A 19,579-nucleotide genomic window follows, 5' to 3' on the forward strand; every position below is an offset into this window, starting at 1 on the left:
GTTAAGGAACAGCAATAAGTGACCACACCACTGGGATGTTTTTCTAACCTTTAGATATTGAGCTGTGCAGATATGAAGGTCTCATTGCACTTTTACGAGGGAACTCTACCATGAATTTAATGAGAGGTGTTATGCTCCAATGCAAAGTCCTCTTCATTACCTCATTGCTATTAAGCTTTGTCATTATAAATATGCTAGGCTTAAATAAATATAGTTTTTTTCTTTCACCAGGTATCCCTGGCATGGAAAAACAACAGCCAGCAGTGTGTTGGGCTTTGGGGGTTTTTGCTTTTTTCTATTCTCCCATTATTTTTCCCTGTAAAATTTTGAAGTTTATATTTGGACCATCTTGACAATCTGCTTAGAAAGAGGGAAGGCCAAAATAAAAATAGAAAGATGTGTAGGAAAGAAAACTTCATCATTCTTACAAAACTTTAAACTGCAGTTAATGGGGAAGAGAGAAAAACAGCATGGAAGTAATTGCTTGAATGCTGAAGAATTCCACAGAGTTGGATTTTGAAAATTGAACTGACTGTTTTTAACAAATCCAAATTACATCCAAAGCAGAAAAATATGCTTTGGCAGTTCTTACCAGATTTCTTCTGTCATCTCAACTCTACTTCTGATCTCTTTTTTTGGTGTTATTATTTCACAATTCACAGCTACCCCTGAAGATACAAACTCCTTCACAGAGTGTACAGTGCCTGCTGTAAGGTCTTTCAGCTTGAAATGCAGCAGAATAAAATGGACTTTTATTGCAGAAGTTCTTTCTGCCACAGAGGTCCGTGCAGGAGTTCTCACAAGAGCCAGCTGTGGCTGCTTGGATAAATCTGGAGGGTTTTCAGCCAGCAAACCTTCCCAGGAGTGAAGGGGCACTTAACTACATGTGTAGATTTCATAACTTCTTCTAGAGAAGTGAATTGCTCCAGTTCAGAAGCTGAAGGGCCCCAAGTACAGGCTGAGCATGGAAATACTCTGAAACATTTGTTCTGAGAGATGAACATGTCCCCACATTACTCTTGGGGTTGCTCCTCAGTGTGACTCTTACAACCCTTTTCACTCTCAGTTTTGCTGATGAACAAGATGGGTTTCCTCCTTTGGTTTGACAAATCCAGCCTTCACCTACTCCCAGGATTAGCACAGAATTTTCAATGCTACTTACGCTACTTGTTTTTAATTTTCTGTTGGGAAATGAGTGTGATGATGCTGCAAATGGAGCTCAGGCTGTAGCTGTGCTACTGGCTGTGCAGGCTGGGGAGGGATAATTACTGCACTGCTGTTGTGGAATCAGGAATAAGGATTTTCACTTCTCCCTGGCAAGAGGCAAATTTATCATGTGGTCCTTGTGCCAAAGGAACAAAAAATTCCAGTGAAAAATGTGGTTGCTAAATGGAGATAAGACAGTCCTGAGGCCTCTGGTTTTTCCACTTCCAAAGTAATAGGCTTTTGCTTTGTGGTGGCTCCTCAGGTAAAAGGGGAAGAGAAGGGTCATACCTGAAAGCACAGTGAAGACAGCAGCAAAGGCATTTAACTTGAGCCCATCTATCACACTGCTTGAATGAAAGAGCTCGAGGCACATAAGGCTGAACCCGACGACCAACAGCATGATGTACAACACCTCAGATACCACTGATAACCACAGGACACCTGCAAGGCACAAGAACAGCAACCAGTTAGTTGGGAAACACTTCCAACAGGGTTGAGTTTGTAAAAATCAATTAGTAAATCAGGCATATCTAGAAGTAACTGCGTATTAGAGTGGTTTGGGTTTTTTAAGTGGGTTCAAGCTGGTTGGTTTTTAAGGTCACCAATGGTAATTTGTTGTTTGTTTTGAGTTTGTTTTGTTTTTTAATGTTTACTACACCAACTGTATATTAAGAAAAATGTCTTCACTGAGAGAATGACATTGGAACAGCCTGCTCAGGGAACTGGTGGAGCAGTTTACCATTTCCACCATCCCTGGAAATGGTAAAAAGAAAAAGTAGACATGGCCATCTACAGTATGGTTTAGTGGGCATTGGGGGTATTGGGTCAAAGGTTGGATGTGGTGATCTTGGAGGTCTTTTCCAACCTAAATGGTTCTGTGATCCACAAAGTTTAAATTCAGCAAACAATGACCCAAACTGTGAAAAATAGACTGGTGAATGAGAAAGTGAAGGAGAGTAAGGACACTGAAGGAAGAACAAACTGTTCCTTGAGATCCCAGTCTGAGTAAAGAACTTCCTTGGGTATATCAAGGAACCTCTTGGCTCCTCTGACCCAAAGCACAGCATCCAGAATTCCTTTTCCCTCCCTGTGCCACCATTGAGATGAGCAGATTCAGCACACACGGAGAAGATGGCACAGAATAGTGCCCATCTGGGCACTGCTGGGAGCTGGGCAGGCTTGGCTGCCTCAGCCTCACAAGGCTGTTCTAAGAACACCTTTTCAGTCCAGGCTTTAAAATGCCTGTCATAGTGGGGGGCTGTCATTAGAAACTCTTCTTCATGCTGTCCTGCAGAATGACTGTTGTGACTCGAGGTGTTTGGATGCACCACCCAGGGCTGTGCTGTTGGGACTGACATGGGAACTGCCAGAATTGCAGCAGAGGGGGGTGGTTATTCAGAACATGTTCAGCTGAAGAGCTGCAGATACAAAATTCAGACTGGCCTCTGTCCCCTCAGCCCCTGGGGACAACCCTCAGATCTGCTGTGCCCCATGTGAGCCCTGCAGGACTCTGGGGTCATGCACAGGGCAGTGGGCCTGGCAGAGGATGGCACTGGCCAGCAGAGGCTGATTCACCCACAGCAGACACCACATTTGGAAATTTCAGCACAAAACCTCTGCCAGGATCTGCTGAGTCTTTTGAAGTCACCAAGCCATGGGGTAAATGGGAGAGGACGGGACCAGATGATAATATTGAGTGCCTGCCCAATCTCCAATTGCTGTTTCAGCACAAGAATCTGCTTGAATTCTCCAGTACATTTGCTAACCTGATTGCTGGAGAATCCACCTGGAAACAATGAGCAGTGATGGAAAATTTCAGCCTAAGCAGTTGAAACATGGCAAGTTAAGCATCTGAAGACAATGGCTTATATTAGAAAATGTTGGCTGTAACCATAGAGACTGTTACAGACTTCACTTATATTAATACCTTCTCTCCTCACTGTAAGAGCACATGTGTGATAATGCCTACAGTTGAGCTTATCAAACCAGATAGGCAGTCTCACTTTTATCAAATATTTGAGGGTTCTCTTGGTGACCAGGCTGATCTCAGCTCATATTTTCTTTCTGGAAACTTGTGTTTATAATTACATCTAATTAATATGTGCTATTCGTTGTTGCCACTGTATCTGACCTTTTGAGTTCTTAAGCCATACTACAGAGATAGCAATAAATAAACCTTTTAATTGCTCACAGAGGCTGTAGTACAATATTGCATCTATCAACCGCAAACAGCTGCTTATCTCCCTCCTATTAGTCAGTGTGGTATCAGGCAGCTGGCACACTCTTCCAAAAACAAATACAAGGGAGAGAGAGCAATAGTGTTGTTCTGTGATACAGCAGGAGTTAGAAGGGATTTTGCCTCATTTTCTCTCAACCAGCAGTTTCTATGATGAGAGAATGAAGAAATGATTTGAGTTTCAAAGAATTAGATTATGAAAACCAGACCCATAAACCAAGGCAGCTGATAGCCCTAATTAATGAATTCCAATTCACTCAGCCCAAACTTGAAAGATTAATACACAACACACCTGCCTAGATGTTTGTCGCCCTGTTCCAACTCTGGAGGACACCCACTGGTGGTATCTGCACACCAGGGCAGTGTTGTAACAGCGTGTGCAGCTCCAAGCTGTGGTGTGGCTCTGTCTCCACTTCCCTGGGACAATAACTGGCTGCAGGGTTGGGCTTGAAGACTTGTAGTCGATGGGGAACATCAGTCTGGTGGTTGTCCCTAGTGGTGCTCAGTCTTAGGGCCAATTCTCCTGAATGTTTGGTCAGACCTGGACACAGGAGCTGAGTGCAATCTTAAGGACGTTTCCTGATGACACTAAATCAGGAGACATCGAGTCCCTTGAGAATGGAGAGGCCTTGGAGAGATCTTGGTAGGTGTGAGTGCAGCACCGACCATATGAAATCCAGCACGGACAACAACTGGGCTCTGCTCCTGGGACAGTGCAATCCTGGATTTACCCACGGGCTGGGGGAAAACCTGTCCTGCACCCCTAGAAAAGGGACCTGGGAGGGTGGCTGATGGCTTGGGGTTCAGCTGATGTGCACAGCTTTTTCCCAGGTTGTACCTGTTGCCCAGTGCCTGAAGCTGGATGCTGCAGAACCAAGTGCTGAGAGTGGGAGAGGCCCCAGGGAGCTGGAGAGAGGCACAGAGGTCTGTGGGAGGGTCTGGGTTAAAGTGTCCAGAAGGCAGGTGAGGGCATGTTGGTAAAGGCATCTTTGGCAATTTGAAGGGCCAGGAGGGCTGTGGGAGCTGAGCTTGGGTGGGCCTGGCTGGTGTCCTTTATCAGCTTGGGCAAGGAGAAGGGAACAGGAGGAAGGAACACCTGAGTGTGTGGCTGGGAGTGCTTTGGCTTCCCTTACCACAAGGCTGGGATAAGGGTGGTTTTGCCAGCAGGATAACCTTGCAAGGAGAAGATGAAAAGCTCAATGAGATGTGAATTTGCTCTTCTATAAACCTTTTCCTGATGAGACACAAAGACTGGGTGAGTTTGCTGTGGAAGGAATAGTCAATTCTTTCTTCTTTTTTTGGGCCCTGTTCCTATCTGCAAAGGAACTATGTCTAACTCTCATGTCTAATTTCATGATGCACACTGAATACCTGCTCTGGGCCATCTTTAAATGCATCTAATGTGGGGGAAGGCAAGTCCCACATGCAGTGTTTGCATAGTTCTGAGTATGTCCTGTTCTGCCTGCTTTGATTTGGAATTTCATCTGAAATAATAACACCAGAAAATGCAAGCTGTATCTGAATTTTGCATCTTCCTGTGGCTGCCTGAAGCAGAACAGTTGCTTCAGGTTATTAATTCAGGAGACAGTGTCTTTCTGTTGTGAGCTGATGGTGAAGTGATCTCCCACTGCTCCTCTCTCAATATGAGATTCATGAGGCAGTCACTTGGCATAACTTCCACTTACAAGTCTCCTTCCTGCTAAGTAGAGAGCTCCTTCTCTTGAGGAGACCTCAGTCATTCCAGGTGACAGGCAAGAAGCTCTCCAGAGGACTTTTCTCTTTTCCAATCTTCTCTGCTGTCACCTTTTCTGTCTCTCTTACTTCTCTCCAGCCTGTGTCCTCTGCCCCCGGGATCTGTCTGCCCTAACTCAGCTTTTATGAAAAATCTTTCCTTCCCAAGAGTCAGCACTTGATTCACTTGGAAGGTTCTACCTGGTTGGCCTCCATCTGAGGGTCTGCATTCTTATAAATCCCCAGATTTCTCTCATTTTTCAGTCTTCATCCAGTTTATGCATTTTCCTTGCCTGTTCATCAAACCGAGTGCTGCATGTGCAGAGAAGGTCCTGTGGGTTTGGGTGCAGCTGGGCTGTGCCTTTTGTGCCAAGGACATTCCTTGTTGATGCAGAGGGATTTCAGGCCCTGACCTGCCTCCTCCTGCCTCTGTCAGTGTGTGCCACCCCTGCTCATGGGTAGGAAATAGTTCTGTGACATTGTGGCCACCGAGTGAGACCTCCCTGGAAAGGAGAGGTTTTGACTTCCAAACAAAACTCAAACAAAACTGATTTCACTTCCTGCAAGTTCTCCCAATGAGCAGGTGCAAGGAGCACACAGAGTCCCCTTTGTGTACTGTGGGACACTTTGGATCTTTGCTCCTGCCCCACAGATATTATGCCGTGTGTGACAGGTGGGATTGCTCTGCAGCTGAACCCCACAGCCTGTGAAGCTGTTCCTGGAGGTAAAGGGGTCACCATCTTCAGGGCAACCTCCCTGTGAAGCAAAAGAACTTGCAGTAAAGGACCTGGGCTGAGCTGCTCACCTGGAACATGAGGTGGCAAAGCTGGGACTCACCAAGAGACTTCACATAAGTCAACTTATATCCCAGGTCTCCTACCTCAGAAGGCATCGTATCACCTCCATGCCATCTGATCTCAAGGCAGGTTGCACTCTATATGGTCACCAGCTCTGCCTAAAATGAAAACACTGCCCTGCTGAAAGCACATTTTTCATCTGTGCTTCTGTCACTATCCAGGGCTCCTGATTTCACAAGAAGGTTGGTGAGCCCACTGGGACGTTACTGATCCTCTTTGTGTCTCTGAGCTTTTGTTAGTTATTCATCAATGTGCTAAGAGACTGTCTTTGTGGAGTTCATGGTGAGAAGCACCAGTGCCACCTCCTTATGGACTGAGCCACTGCAGCAGCATTTTTACACGCCACGGAAACAGGTTTTGCAGCAAACCCAAGTGAAGGCAGCATACTCTTCATTGTGACTGAAAGGATAACTGGTACCCACAGATTTTTGGCACTCAAGTCCATCATGAACCATCTGACAAGCCCAGCCCCTTGGCTTCCTGTCAGACAGCAAAGGGCAACAGCAACAATTTGAGAGCAGATTTATTGATCCTGACAGCACCTCTGCAGGAGCTGGGGGTCATGTTGAGACAGTGTATTAATAGAAGGATGTGGCACACAGTCCTGAAGGAATGAATGAAACAAAGGCATGTTTCTCTGACAGGGAGGTAAAGAAGCTTTACCTCACCCTGCAGTGAGTCTCACAAAGTTCTCCACAAAACCTGCAATCGTTTTAAGTCAGCCCTGATCACCAGGGAAAGCTCTATAAATGAACATGCTGTCATCCCCCACCAAGGAGCACTCTGAGTCAGGCAGCTCCAATATGGAGTTTCCTTTGAAATAGGAATTCTGAAAAAAAAATCATAGGAATTCTGCTTAGAAGAACTCGAGGCATTTCAGTGAATTCCTGATGAGGAAACCCAGAGAACAGTGTGGTTAATGATGTCCAGGAGCTTTGAGCTGATTTTGCCTGCTTGATCCTTGAAGTTCATTCCTTGTTACAATCCATTGCCACTTCCTGCCACAGAAAAGCAACAGCTGCTGACTCCAACTTTTCTGTGAGAGAGCACTGGTTAAACTGAGGAATGCCAAGCCTGACATGACCTTCTGGGCTCTTTCCCCACAACATGCAAAGATGATTCTTAGGTGTCCTGTGTTTTATTAAAACCACTCTTAGTCTCGTTAGCACTTTGGATAGAAACACCAAGAACTTGGATAACACCTGAATGAGATTAGTTGCAGGATGATAAAGAAGCATTTGCTGCTGTTTCTGGAACCCCAAAGTTCCATAATTTCAATTACTGTTGAGCTTTAAAGCCAACAAGGCAGTTCTAGAGAGACTAAATCACATCTATACCTCCTACCACCTACAGTCACATGCAGCCATGGAGTTTGATGCATACTTGTCAGAGGATCAGAAAAGCTGATTTTTGGTGCCAGCTTACTGTGACAACATTTTCTGATGCCAGATTGGGAGGTCCTATCTCCAGATGAAATACTGATATTGAAATCCTCTCCTGGATGCTTCTCCAGGCTGTTGAGGCCACGGAAATAACTGTCAAAGATCCAGAGTAAGTGCATGTTCTCAAGGCAACACTGAAGAGGTGGCCAACAGAGGAATTGCTGGGAGAGTTCAAAGCATTTTTAATCCATAAACATGAGCTGTTTACTCTTAAAGGATTCCTTCAGGGAAAATCATATTGCTATTCCTGAAGGAGATTGCTGAGTCATGTTAACTGTGTTATACACGGGGACTGTGTGCATGAAAATGTCAGTCATGCACTTTGGCTAGTGGCTTGGAAATAATGCCAGCATAAATAACCCCATAAATGAATATATTAGGGGCCATGCTATGAGCACTGCCTGCTGGAAGCCCAGCACTCCTGAGCAATGCCCAAGAACAAATGGTCCGGAATCTCTATTGATTTCTGAGGGCCCTTTCAGACAGAAAATTAGCTTCCTAACTGGGGTAAGCTCATATTCAGAATGCCTCAGTGGGATTTCATCCTCCTTAGAAACACCCACTGCCTCAGCCTCTGCTCCCTGCAGAAGATGATCTGTGGTTGCTTCATCCCAGCCCCTGTGGGAGCTGAACTGCCCTTGTGGCTGATGGGCTGAAGGGTCTGAGCAGTGCAGTCTCCTCAGAGCAGCTAATCAGGCAGGACAATGCCACAGGCAGCCAAAGAGATCTGGAAAGGGTTTATAGTTGCCACACTCCTCGTAATAACTCAGTGTCACACGTCTGCTCTGAGGCTCCCAGTCTGTCTGAGCCACAATGAGACATCACCTCCAGTCACTCCTCAGCCAGTTCAACCTTGATCTGACTGATAAGAGCAAGGAGAGGCTTTTGGGGGGGTTCTACATCACTGTTCATCATATGACAAAAAACCCTTCTATCTTCTAGAAGCAGTGGAGCTGAGCAGAGTGTGCTCCTAAATAACTGTTGCCTGACTGAGATGAACTCCAGAGCAGGCACTGGAAGGACAAGCTGGGCAGAGCAGCTGAAGAGACATCACTGTCCAAGGAAGGCTGTGCTGGAGAGTGTGCATCCTTCTTGCCTCCTCACTGGCATGCTGCTCACCCCGACACTGCTGCTGGTGCTCAGGGAACAAAGTGCTCCTCTCAGCCTGTGGGACACTGTTATGGGTTCACCTGGGTGGGCCTAAATTTGGGCTCTGAAGTCTGGACTAGGCCAAAGCTGTCAGCTGACTTGGGCTGGGCTGAGCTAACAGCTGACCTCTTCTAGCCAGTAAGTTTGTATTCCATACCACATTCCAACATCATCTCCAGGGAAGTAGGAACCAGTGTGGGAGTGGTTAAGGCAGTCGCTTCTCAGCCTCCTCTTGGGAGGACTCACGATGGTGCCCCAGGGGGGATGGAGAGGACCAGGCCCACCACTGGCTCACAGGGTATCTCAGGAAAGTAAAATGTGTTGTTCTGGGTCTCTCCTTTCTGCTTGAGTTTGTCTCCCTGGGGAATAAGTTCTTTCTTAAGTAATGTGTTCATTAAGAAGTGGGGAATTTGTTGTTGCAGACTTGTGTGAGTGTATATTTGTACTCTCTTCTAATAATCTCTTCCTTTCTGTAAAAATATATGTAGTTTCAGTATAAATGTGGTTTGAAGTGTTTTTTTCTTTCCCCTCTCTTTTTCCTCCCTTTCCTTGGTGTTAGGAGGGAGGCTTTTCTCTCTGTGCTTGGGGGGGGTTGGCAGTTGCTATCTCAGACCAAGACAGACACAGTCACTCTCCCTACGATCCCAAACTGCCAGACAACACAGGAAAACTGCAGGAGGCTGTGGCAAGTCAACTAGACAGTTCTCATCCAACATCTGGGGGGACAAAGACCATGTATGAGGACAAAACATGGGTTTGGGTGGTGTGAACTTGCCACGGTGCAGGTGTTACTTCTTTGGGCAAAAGCATTTCACTCTTCTTCTTGGTCTCTGTGCATGCAACAAAAAGTTAAGCTCATGTCCTTCCTGGGCTGTATTTGCTGTCCTCATGTTTCTGGACTCCAGCTGACACTGCTGTGCTTTTCCAGACTTGGTGGCTATGCTGGAACTGACACCTGGAACTCACTTTAATCTCTCCTTTTCACATTCAGTGCAAGAGATAAGACAGAACACAATAAGACAAACGGGTTCACACTGAGAAACGTTGTGTGTGTTGTTTGGGAAAGGCATTAAAGGGAAGCTTCATGGAAATCCCACTCCCCTTCCAGTGCCATTCTGATGATTTTAGCAGTTTGCTCATCTCCTCTACTCCATTGCTGGGAATTACCAGCCAGAAGTGTTGGAGGGATCAGTAGGAAAAGCACTGTGAAGAGAGGAGAGCTCCGAGAGACCAAGGAAGCTTCAGGACCCTAAATGCCACCACAGACACCTAAAGCCACCCATTACTGGAAAGTAAATAAGGCAAGATGGAAAAAGGGCTGGTCCCCAGCCAGGAGACTGTGGTTTGCAAACATGAGTGTCACAGGTTTGGCCTGGCTATTGCCAACCCTGGACTGGCCCCCCTTTCCCCTCCCAGAACTTTCCCAGCAAAGGAAAGGGGAAAAAAAACCCTGAAAAGAAACGCACTCTAGAAAAACTGAACTGAATAAAAAGAATAAATTATATTTTCTAACATTCACAAACCACACTGTATACACAGTACGTGGGATCCCACCCCCAGGGGAAGGGGAAGGGAAAAAAGGGGACTGATTAGCCAGAAAATAGGGAAGACACCAACCCAACCTAAAGAAACCGAATGAATCAAAACAAACACAATTAAAAACCTCAAGGAAGGGGAACAAGAATGAAACAATCTCACCCAGGACAGGAGAACCACCAACAACCGGAGGGACCAGACTCCAACCACCTCCCACCAGCTCCTCGGCCAAGAGAGAAGAAGAAACCAAAAACCACTCCTCCCCTGCTACGTGGAAGACACGTGTGGAATACTTGTAACTTCCTTAGACACAATGGTTACTGAGGAAGCCATGGGTCAAACCATTACAATGAGAAACCAGATGATCAATAAATACCTGAAACTGCGGAGGGCAGAGAGGAAAAGCCAGCTGGGTTGAATTTGTTAAGCTTTAGTTCTTCATTAGTTTATTTTGAATGGTGAGTGAATGATTGTTTTCTACGTGGTGATGTGTTTTCTCTGCCTTTTGATGGTTCTGGCATGAAGCAGATTTGATCCTGTGTATGATACTGAGCAGACCATGGGATACCTTTTTGCCTATATTCTCTTTTTCCTGGTCTATGGTGATTTAGTGAGTAGAGCAATAGAGTGGAAAAAAGGATGAAAAATACCCTAAATTGAGTCTATCCCACACTCCTTCCTCAATCCATTTGGGATCAGTGTTTCCCTTTGAACACCCCCAGTGTAGGGCCTGTGCTGTACTTCCACCCTCAGCACTGGGCTGAGAAATGACTGATGTTCAGAGCAGTGCCCTCCACGTCCTTGGCATCCCAAGACTGTTATTTCCTTTTAGGAACTAGGAACTAACCTCGAATTCTGCTATTAAGTGTGGTTTCACCTTTGTATATCTAATTAGCTTTTAAAACTGGCATCACTAAGTCATAAGGGATGTGCAAGAAACACAGATTAAATATGAGTAACACATTTTCCCTCCGTACTTAACCACAGGTCTCCTGACACGAGTGCACAGGTACCTGTCAGTGTGGAAAGGGATACACCCTATTGCAGACACATGAAGAAAAATGCAATAGGAAGTCTCAAGAATACAGACACTGTTTTGGAAAACATACAATTCTTGTGGGAGACTCAGTTACATTTCTTTTTACTGGATGCAGGTCTCTAAGTGGTCCTTTTAGAAAATCTTTTCTCTGTTTTTCTTCTCAAGAACAGCTCCCCAGCACACAAAAAAAGGAGGTTTGTTTTTAGATTTGGCTGTTACAAGTCTCATCTGTCCCTTTTCCAGCCTGAAATCTGTTCTGCGTTGTCCTTCACATACAAACAAGTATTTCCCTATTTTTGACCCAAACTGTCTCTCTTTTCTCTACCTGTAAATTTTATCCCAGCTTCTTTGAGCTGGGGCTGGCAGGGAAGGGATGAGAGGTGCTCCCAGGGAGCTGCAGGTGGGTACATCATGAGCACTTGTGGTGGCATGGTGACTTTTTTGGTTTGTTCTTTATTTCCTACGATGATCCTAATATTTCTTTTCATCTTAATCTCTGCAGAGCAGCGAATTAATGTTTTCATAGAAGTGTCTGTCATTGTTCCAAGAACTCTACCCTGAGGGGAAAAAGCTAATTCAGAACCCATCACTATATATGTTAAGGTAGGATGACTCTTCGTGTTCACCACCTCACATTTATCAACACTGAGTATTATCTGCCACGTGCTCTCAGTCACAAAGGCAGGGACCTGCAGTATATCCATAGCTTCAAAATTTTCAAGCTTCATTTGCCTTTTTAGCTGAATTTTAATGTATTTTAATCAGCTCTTGCTTTTCTTGGGTTCCTTTCTTCACAACTTATAAAAAAATACTTTTATTGCTTCTGGAGGATACTGAATCTCTGTCTTAGTCACCCTTACAAGGTGTCTCTTACCAACACTTGGGATCAAGTTCCCCACTCAGGGATAAGTCAAGAGTAACAAGTTTCCCCCTAATTTCTCCATGCTCATGCAGTCTGTCCAAATTTTAAGCTCTGCTTCATATGTAGCACAGGATTCCTCAGTCTGTGCATGGGGTTTTAGTGTCTCCTACTGTTTTGTTTTCTGTCCTTACGCTTCCTCTGCTACCAAGTTCAACCCTGCTATCTATGAAACTGTCCCAGTGTAAAGTAAACAAACTTTTGTGGAGAGAAAGGACTTCACCAACAAGCTTATGAAGTTTATAGTGAAGACCTTTTATTTCACACGGCACACGCTTTATACAGGGTTAGAGGTACATCTTATTGGCTTAAAGGGTCTCACCCCAACACCCTAGAACTTCTAATTGGTTAAAAGCCCATCTCTCACAAGTCTGGTGTTTGAATTATCTCATCCCGATGTTTTGAGGTCCATGTCCGGAGATCAGGAAGGCAGCTGAGACGTTCTCATGAAAACACTTGCAAGGAGTGACCGTCGCCTACCGGACAAACAGCAGGGGTGTGTCCTTGCAGGCTGAAGTATCAGCATGATTCTCACGGAGCTGAAGCAGTTTGGATTGCTCAGAAATTAACTTTTTGCAAGCAATCTCACAACACCAGTGGGTGATCACTAACATCATCCTGCATTTATCTGAACATGGAATCCATCCGCAGAGATTGTGTTGCTCATTAATGACATTACCTTGTTATTCTGATTCAGCTTTAGTACATGACATCTGCTTTGTCTTTCAGTGTAATCAGCACCAAGACGTTAATGTCCCACTAATTATCTTTCTCCCATCAAATTTCTGGTACACCTATTATATCAGTCTCCATTAAAATCAGGCATTTAGTTTCTCTTCTCATTAATTGCTGTTGAAGTGCTGGTTTAGGAGCATGTACAGAGCTGGCTCAGCTTTCTCTCTTTCTGTGCTGTGTTTAGGTGAGACTTGATTTGTTTACTTGCTCTTTGCCATGTGCTACCTTAGCTTTGCCAGCTACTTTTTAGAAAATGCAGAGTTTTTATTGCCTTATCTCTCCAGGATGCATCATCATGAGCTGTGCAGAGGACATGCAGGAGGCATCTCCTACCTCTGCCAGGACAGTCTCTAATTTAAAAAGTCCCCTGTAACATTTTGGACTGTTAAATGCTCACTAGCAAAGGGCATTTTCCTTCTGCAAGGTTTTGTCTCTACTAAGTCTTGTTTAATTTAATGCACGTGAATTTCCCTATCAGTAAGTAGAGAGCAGAGTAATCCAGGCAGTGGCTGCTGCCTGTGCTCTGCCATTCCATGTGGGAATTATTCCACAGATATCACAGCTGAAGTAAGTGAGATCCTGCAGAAGTTTAGAGCAACTTGGACCAGGCTCTACACAACCTGTAAGGAGTTTGAATCCTATCCTATGTTTGTTTGATCAGCTCTGAATTTTTAGCCAACACTGACCTTTGAGCCTGTTCCTAAAGCAACTTCCCAACAGGGCTCTTCAGGCCAGAGCACCTCATTTCCATGCAGGCTGTTGGCATTCCATGTGCTTGGAAAGTGCCTGAGTCCCAGCCCCCAGAAACACCATCCAGAAAACTCTTGGAGGCACCACATTCCCTGCAAACCTTTGCTCTTCTCCAGCAAAATGTTTCTGGCATAAGTACTGCTTCCAGCTGATTTTTGCTGTACATATCCCAGGCTTCACTCCCACCAGGAGCTGAGCTGGTCAGGACTCCTCCTCCTCCATCTCTCGCTGTCCCTGTGGCTGGGAGCTGGCAGGGATGCATTTCTGGAAGGATGTGGGAGTTTGAATCCCCACACAGCCCTGGGCAGGGAAGGAACACACCAGTCTTGGATCCAGCTGTGCTGTTATTACTCAGTGAAGCCATTTACCACATTTGGTGAGACATATGGTGATATTTGCTTCCACTGAGGGGCCAGGATTTCCAGACAATTTTGGCCTTGGTTTCCTCTTTTTGAATGTATCCTCCATGGTCTCTTGGAAGTGCTCTTGGGCACAGATTTGAAGGAATGGGAAAGGGGAACTGGAAGGTGCACCCAGAAGGTGCGATGGGAGGAGGAGTGTGGTGGTGTGCCCCAACCTCAGAGTTCTGGGCACCACAAGAAGGACACAACTGTCCCTCACTAAATAGGTTCCCCTTCTCTTCCTCAGGCAGCAAAATACTCAGCAGGAACAAAACTTTGAGGAAGTTTTGTGGAGAAGATCCCAGAAGCAATTTAGAACTGAAATATCGGGTCCAGCCTACCGTGGCAGTTCCCTTCCAACTCCTTTTGGAAATATTAGCCATCTTACTGCTCACATCTGTAATGAAAATTAGAAAGGGGCACACTTTGTGGGACCCAACATCTGCCCTGTGAGAGCCCATTAAAACTCCTGGCCACTGTAACCAGCTATTGCCCTATCATTTTTTATCAATAGCAAATGTAAACTGTCAGAAGAAACTGTTTTTTTCCTAGTTATTATCTACCATCATGAAGCTGATTTTGTTAAGCAGATTTGGCACTAAGAACCAGCAACAGCTAATAAATTCAATGTTAGGCTTACGAGGTTCTGACAGATTGCTGGCAGCTGCCTTAAATGCAGGAAAAAGCTCTCCTAGTGTGGGTTGGAAATGCTTATTTATACCATACTGTGGGTCTGTTTGCCCCAAATTTTGCTGCCTCCTTTCAGGAGATGTCATTGGTGAGATATATGCCAAAGGTATAATAACTGATCAGAGACACAGGATCCAGCTGATCAGCACTAAGGGGGAAACATGGGAAGCTCAGCCATAAACCACCAGATTTTTACTGTAAGAATAAGACACTTTTTGAATTTATGAATGCAAGGCTTGTGAAAAGGATGTGCCCAGACCTCACCATAGATGGTTTTATTTACTGTGCGTTTTGAGGATTGGTTTTTCTATGCTAAGAAGGGTTTCAATACTATGGAGAAGTTTTAAACTGCCCTGCAGGTAATTGATTTTAAACACTATAGAGAAGTTTTACACTGCTCTGCTGCTGACTGGCAATGCACTCTAGAGGAAATGGGCTTGTTCTTAGGCCTTCTTTTAGCATGTCTGAAAAGTGGAAGGTGATGTGCTCAGAAGGCACAGGCTTCAAGAGCCTGCATTTTTAGCTTACAAGTTGATCAGACAGACAGAAGTGCTCTTTGGATCAGGTTAAAACCAACTAAAAGGAACTTTTGGGAAACCTGAGAGCTTGGCTGCAGTACCAGAGCAGGTACTGTAGAGGTATTTCAGAGGATCAAACCTGAACAACCAAGTTTTGGTGCTTATATAAGGATATTCAATACTCCAAGAATATGAACAGGAACTGAGTAAGTGGAAGTCTCATTGGGAAGGGAAGTTTAGTTTAAAATTTCCCAGTTACACAATGGACTGTGAATTCCACATTGTTTGTAGAATTGAACTCAAATTTTGCTATTCACTGTATTTTATCCAACCTCATTTACTTGGAAGAAGAATCAAGAATCTGTCTTAGAACTGGGTGGAACTGAGTAGTTGACAAGCCTTTGACCACTAAAGTCAATGCTTACTGAGGGGATAAACAAATTAAAGGAAAAGGAAATTCTTTCTAACAGGAAAAGAGCAGATTAACTCAAAAAATTAAAGAATTCTTCAGAGAAAGTAAATTTGGCATCATTGATACACAGTTTCCCTTCACATGTGGTGAGAGTTTCTCTGTACAGTACAAGACTGGTGGTGAAAATTTCAGATTAACTGTGTTGCAGTGTCCAACTTGATTTACAGCTGTGGAATTTACCCTGTCTTTGTTTATGAGTCTGATGGTCAGCACTTTCCATCTCTGACAAAGCATTCCCCTCTCTTTCTGTCAATAGGCCTTACAGCTCCATGGAAAGACTTCAGATATAGATATCACTTTCTTCTTAACACTACACCAAAGGAGCCTTCCTTCCTCAAAAAAGAAAAACAGAATAGTCTAGAAATATGCACTCATATCATGCAGCAACTCTAAAATTCTCCTGGAAAAAAATGCTGACAGCATTTCACACAACCAAAAGAAATACTAAAAGTAAAGCACTAAATGCTGTTTTGGAAAGTGTGTGGGTGATGCAACCAAGCATTATGCACCATCCTGAAGTTCCACAGAAAATGGAGAAAGCAGAAAAGCACCCCAGTGGCTCTCCAGCAGACACCTTGGGCTTGCTCTGTCTGTCCCCTGAAGGTGCCCTGCTGTGCCCACCAGTCCTTGGGTTGGGAAAGACCTCTCAGTAATTGGATCTTAACACCCAGGCTGCCTCTTCAGTTCCTCTTACATCCTCATCACTGTCCATGTTATCTCCTCTCCCATGTCTCTCCTTCAGGCTGCAGAGTGTTACTCTTGTCCTTGTGCAGAACTTCCCAGAACTTCGATACCCTTGTTGTTGCTTTGTGAGCTGCACTAACAAGGACAAAATACCCCTCTGTATCCTACAGTGTACAGTCCTCATGCTCTCTGCTCTGCTCTCCAGTCCTTTCCTGATGCTTTCTAGCAGCCAGTTTGTTTTCTGATTGCTGCTGAGCATTGAGCTGCTGCTTTCAGAAGAGCAGTTATGCCCCAAGGTCCCATTTGTGTGTGTGAGGTTTAACTGGGAGCCCATTAGCAGCAGTAATCCCAGGCTTGTTCCTCCCTTATGTGCATAATTTATCTGGGTTTGCTTACAATGGATTTCACAGACACTCCCTGTGACTGTTCCTCTCCCTGCAATATCCCCCTGCTTTATTAGTGGTAATTGCTTTTCCCTCCCTTTTCCAGGGGATCAGCAATTCACACAAACTAAGAACAATTGTCCCTTCTGCCTCTTCCTGCTGCTCCAGCAGGTCTGATGGAGGCACCGTGTGCCCAAAAGCCCTTGGCATTGTCTCAAGTGAGTCAACAAAATACACCTGGCAGCTCAGGAGCTGTGGCAGAGAGCTCTGCTCTGTCTGGAGCTGGGAGCAGGATGGGCTCAGTCACCTGAGGATTTAATGGAATGCTACTTGTAGATACTATTTGCAATGTGGGTTAAATTGTTTTGATAATTAAATAACTCTCAATAATTAATTAGTTAAACCCCAACAGCAGGGTAAGGAGAAAGTTTGCAGCCTGCCTCTGTGCACTTGGATATATAGTTTTTTTAAAAGGGTAAAGCAAACAAACAAGCATCTAGATGATTCCCTCTCACAAAGAAACATTTGGTACTGTTACTTCATTTCTCTGACCATAATTGTCTTCATGGCCTGAGGAGACCATGTAGCATGTCCTTTCTCACTAGAGGAAGAAGGGAAATGTCTGTATTACAATATAAATCTGTATCTTGTTGAAAAAGAAAGTCGTCTGAATTAAGATCAAAGAAATGACAGACCTGAATAAACTGACCAAACAGGTGTCATCAACCCTAGGGGTCTGTATGCCCTGGCTGGGCATAATCTGGGGGACAGAAGGTCCCCTTGTGCTGGGGAAGGGATGTTTCTTCTGGCTGGGTGTAATCTTGGGGACATGCAGGTCCCTGTGTGCTGGGGAAGGGATATTTCTTCTGGCTGGGTGTAATCTGGGGGACAGGCAGGTCTCCTTGTGCTGGGGAAGGGATGTTTCCCCTGGCTGGGTGTAATCTGGGGGACAGGAGGTCCCCTTGTGCTGGGGAAGGGATGTTTCCCCTGGCTGGGTGTAATCTGGGAGCCAGGCAGGTCCCCTCGTGCTAAGGGATGTTTCTCCTGGCACTCCAGGGTGACAAGACACAACACTGATTCAAGCTGTAGAATGGGAAGAAGCTTTGAGTGTATTGTCTTACCTTTCTCAGAAGCCGGGGCAAGGTCAATAAAACTTCGACACTTTTCACCTTTAAAAGAAAAGGATTATTTTAGGAGACAGCTGTTGACTGGTGTTGCTCTGCCTCCTCTTCCTCACTGGGGCTCCTGCCATCGCTCCCACCCAGTCTCTACAGGAGCACAGGGTTGTCCCACACCGAGGGCAGATGTTCACCTGTGCCTCCATCCTGACCAAACCCCTCTGCCCACAGGGCTGGACCCTCCCTTTGAAATCCCCTCATCAGAAATAGGGGACACAGGTAGTAGAGAAAAGCATTCTTTGCTGTCTGAGTCCCTGCTGGGTCAGTGATGCTCCTTCCCAAGCCCAGCAGCAATGCTGCCCTCCAGATGGAATGGCACAGGGAAAACCCCAACAAAGGTTTTTCCTGCACTGGGAGGGCACAGGCCTCTTTCACTGGCACTTTTGCCTTCCTTCTCATCACTGGAAAAAGCCTGTGCCCCACCAGGTGTGGGGGAGCACTGCCATGGGCACAGAGGTCTCCATGGACAGACAGGACACATGTGACCAGGACAGACAAAACCTGAAGCACAAAGAAGTTAAGCAATCACATAGCATTTAAAAAATATATTTATAAAGCAGGCAAGTGCCTTGCTCTGAGCATCACAGCCTGTGCCACTCCCATCTGCTTCATGGCTACTGTGTGCACTTATTACTGTAAATTAAAGCCTCCTTTATTTACCTCTGTGTTTGCAGCATTCTTGAGAAGCCTATTGCTTCTGAACAGGAAATATATCTTAGGGGTGGATGCTTGGACCTTTCTTTTTACTTCTTCAGGCAGTCAAAGATCATAAATAACTCCTCTGGCCCAGGTGCATCCATCCACCAAGGGCATGTGTTTCCTTTGATATATTCCAGGTGCCCAGCAGCTCACCTGACTGGAGGAGTCAGAGCCCAGCATGCCTGCCAGGGGTCATGGAGGAGATTCCAATTTGCCCTTTAAGACTTTAATTGATGCAAAGGCAGCAACAGGACTGGGTTTTTTTTATTAGCTTTGCTCATTTTTAATTGCAGGGTCAAAGGACTGATTTAGGAAATGTGAGCTATTAAAAAAGAATAAGCAGTGAAATGCCACAGTGATGGGGAAGTCAGTGTGTAATTTTTTCTTGGTTGTAATACAAGTGCATGTACAAACCAATATAAAATGTTAACCTTTCTGGTGTCTTTTTAGGCAGGATTGAGGTAAACTTAACCATTCAAATGCTGGCTGTGCTGACATAACAACCTATTATTACAATGTTATGATTGCTACTTCTACTTTACTTTCTGCAGTTTTAAACCTATGCTAAATAACTGAGAAATGTTGTGTGCATACTCTGTAGTCTATATATAAGTTGCTGTAAAAGAAAAGGTTCAGTTGACATTGCAAAGAACACTTTGATAACTCCATGGCAGGGCAAGGATTTCTCCTCTGTGAATCCAGGCACTGCCCAGAAGACAGTCAAGAAAAGGAGGTGACACCTGACATCTCAAAGCATCACCTCTGTTTCTAAACAAGTAGGAAGGGCAGGCTGTAACTGAGCAGAAGGAACATCAGATGGAAAAGTTAGGAAGTTTTGGGGCAGACACAGGAAGACAACTAATGGATCACAGAAATGACACCAGCCCAGCAGTGCTGGCAGGACCCTGCAGGTCTCCTGTCCAGCCTCCTGTTCAGAGCAGGACTATCACTAAC

The 19,579-nt window shown here is 45.1% G+C and overlaps 1 protein-coding gene across 2 annotated transcripts in view; it reads right to left on the reverse strand.

Annotated features, from left to right (window-relative positions):
- Nucleotides 1–19,579, reverse strand: part of GSG1L (GSG1 like) — a 58,160-nt gene that overhangs the window by 21,853 nt on the left and 16,728 nt on the right. For both annotated transcript variants that reach the window (XM_071571041.1, XM_071571042.1), the window contains exons 2-3: nt 17,870–17,917; nt 1,495–1,647 (exon numbers count right to left, since the gene is read on the reverse strand). In XM_071571041.1, coding sequence (XP_071427142.1) covers nt 1,495–1,647; nt 17,870–17,917 — 201 coding nt within the window. The remainder of the gene's footprint in view (nt 1–1,494; nt 1,648–17,869; nt 17,918–19,579) is intronic.

Source organism: Pithys albifrons, chromosome 16, assembly GCF_047495875.1.
Source record: "Pithys albifrons albifrons isolate INPA30051 chromosome 16, PitAlb_v1, whole genome shotgun sequence".
In the NCBI taxonomy this organism is placed as follows: Eukaryota; Metazoa; Chordata; class Aves; order Passeriformes; family Thamnophilidae; genus Pithys; species Pithys albifrons.